Source organism: Phalaenopsis equestris, unplaced genomic scaffold (assembly GCF_001263595.1).
Source record: "Phalaenopsis equestris unplaced genomic scaffold, ASM126359v1 Scaffold197379, whole genome shotgun sequence".
NCBI classification, from domain to species: Eukaryota; Viridiplantae; Streptophyta; class Magnoliopsida; order Asparagales; family Orchidaceae; genus Phalaenopsis; species Phalaenopsis equestris.
In genome coordinates this window covers 1-2,064 of record NW_018217328.1, presented here as the reverse complement: position 1 = coordinate 2,064, position 2,064 = coordinate 1, and the positions used below count along the sequence as shown (strand labels likewise).

The window sequence follows — 2,064 nt, the reverse complement described above, 5'->3', positions numbered from 1 at the left end:
TTGCCAAACATAAAAAACTACGGCCCCAAACTCACCTTAAGACCCACTGTCCACATTAATCATTTTAAGGTGAATGGAGTACTTTCCATAAACGTAATAATAGAAAATAAATTAATCATCAAAATGTTATGTCTAAAATCCATATTTCTTCAATCTTTTTCTAAAACTTAAATGATTTTTTTTTTCATTTAGTACAAATGTATGATATAAAATTTCATAAGCTGACACCCCAACTACTTAAAGAAGAACCATGTGAACACATTTTTACTTCCTGATTTTGTGGATCTATCATTGAACAACTTCTAAATCATATTGTCTTGAATTGTTTACTCTACTGCAGATCGTGAAGCGTGCAACAAATTGACCATTCATCCAAAAATAAATAAATAAATAACAAAAAATAAACTCACAGACATCCAGTTCTTTGTCCATTTCCCAAAGCCAATAATCATCATCTCTGATAATATCATCATAATCTTTTCATATTCTATATTTCTTTCTTTGTCGTAACAGCAAAAATCAATAAAAAACATTTCATATCAAAACATAACTTGGGCTGAACCTAAAGGATACGTTATCTCAACCATATTATAACAAGTAAATAATAAGCAAATGATATAGATTTTCTATTTCAGCCATTATTATTTAGTGTAGATGATATAGAATTGCCCATGAATCGAAGTAACTAATTAGCATATAATAATTACCAGCCTGAGCACCTAGAAGATGTAAATGCAGGCGATGGAAGTAAGCAGCGTTGTCAAAAACACAGAGACTATATTCACCGAATTGTTGTCCAGGATGTTCATTCCTGAGATCTTCAACACAGTCGCACCAGGTTTGGCGACCACCTTAAACAATTTAAAGCAAATATTTCAATTCAGAAATGAAAACAGATTGAGAGCTTAAAAAAAAATGGAAGTTTTACCCTCTTCCGCACGCTACAATATCCACTAAACTGTAGTGTTGCGCCTATAAATGAATCTATCAGGCTTCCAAAAAGCCCGGCTAATGCAGCAACTGGTACTGCTAGCAGCTGCCTCCAAGCTGCATCTGCAGAACATTCAGCCGTGATCATTCCAGCAAGAGTAAAAGGAATACCAATGGCGATGCCCGCAGCTGTAGCAGCTAGAAGTCCATCTAGGGTAACCCCGCCGTTTGTACCCCTGCGTACAGTCTATCGGGAAAAGAAACGAATATTATGTCTTGTTGGAAGCATCATCTCAACAAAGGAAATTTAAAGGTTCAACATTAGAAATTATTTTAAAAGGAAGGTCAAATTAAGAAAAAGCAGCAAGAAAAGCAAAGACATTGGTAGCTTAAGAAGACACTCACTATTTCTTAGATGTGGGCTCACAATGCCTTATTATTCAATGGAAATGCAAATTACATGGGATCTCAAGCAAAAAGGCTTAAATTTTGTTTCATCGATTGAAACCATCCATTCTATTGGATGAGGATGAGAGGCTATAAATTAGACTTGGAGATCGAAGATTGCTCAAAAAATCTGCTTGGACTATGGCTTGGATAAAACACAAATGAAGGCAAGAGCAAGCCAAGCCCGGCTCAGATAAACTTGCTTTGAGTTAAGCCTGGAACAAATTGAGCTAGTTGGAGATCAAATCAAAAGGCATACATATATAAATACTGATAATATGTGAGTATATGCATAGGTATAGTCATAAAGTGACTATCCCGGTCATCAATGATTGGGCAGTCCATGTTATTGCGAATCCAAAGGTCCAGAGCTCACCACTCGTCAGAAACCACCTCAAAGAAGGAAGCAAACGAAGACCAAGTGCCCAAAGCCGAGTGATCAAAGCAAAGCATTTGGAACCACATTAGTGGAAAATGAGCATCCAATGATGGGTAATCAAAGTCAAATACCGGAAGCCAAATGACTGGAAAACTATTATCCAAAGCCGAATGTCTCCTCTGCATCCCAGCGATTTGATTGGAAGTTGACTTTCCAAACATGAAAGGCCAAGTCTTAGAATCCAAGGCGGGATAGGCACAAAACCATCATTTTATTAGGAACACAGCCTTTATAAATAAAAAAAAAAA

The 2,064-nt window shown here is 36.3% G+C and overlaps 1 protein-coding gene across 1 annotated transcript; it reads right to left on the bottom strand.

Annotated features, from left to right (window-relative positions):
* Positions 1-397: 397 nt before the first annotated feature.
* LOC110035344 (protein PGR-like) lies at positions 398-1,583 on the bottom strand. Its single transcript, XM_020739576.1, has 3 exons — positions 1,336-1,583; positions 929-1,177; positions 398-851 (listed from the first exon to the last, which is right to left on the bottom strand). The coding sequence occupies exons 2-3, from the start codon at positions 1,076-1,078 to the stop codon at positions 720-722; spliced, it is 282 nt and encodes a 93-aa protein (XP_020595235.1). The 5' UTR covers positions 1,079-1,177; positions 1,336-1,583; the 3' UTR covers positions 398-719.
* Positions 1,584-2,064: the final 481 nt, after the last annotated feature.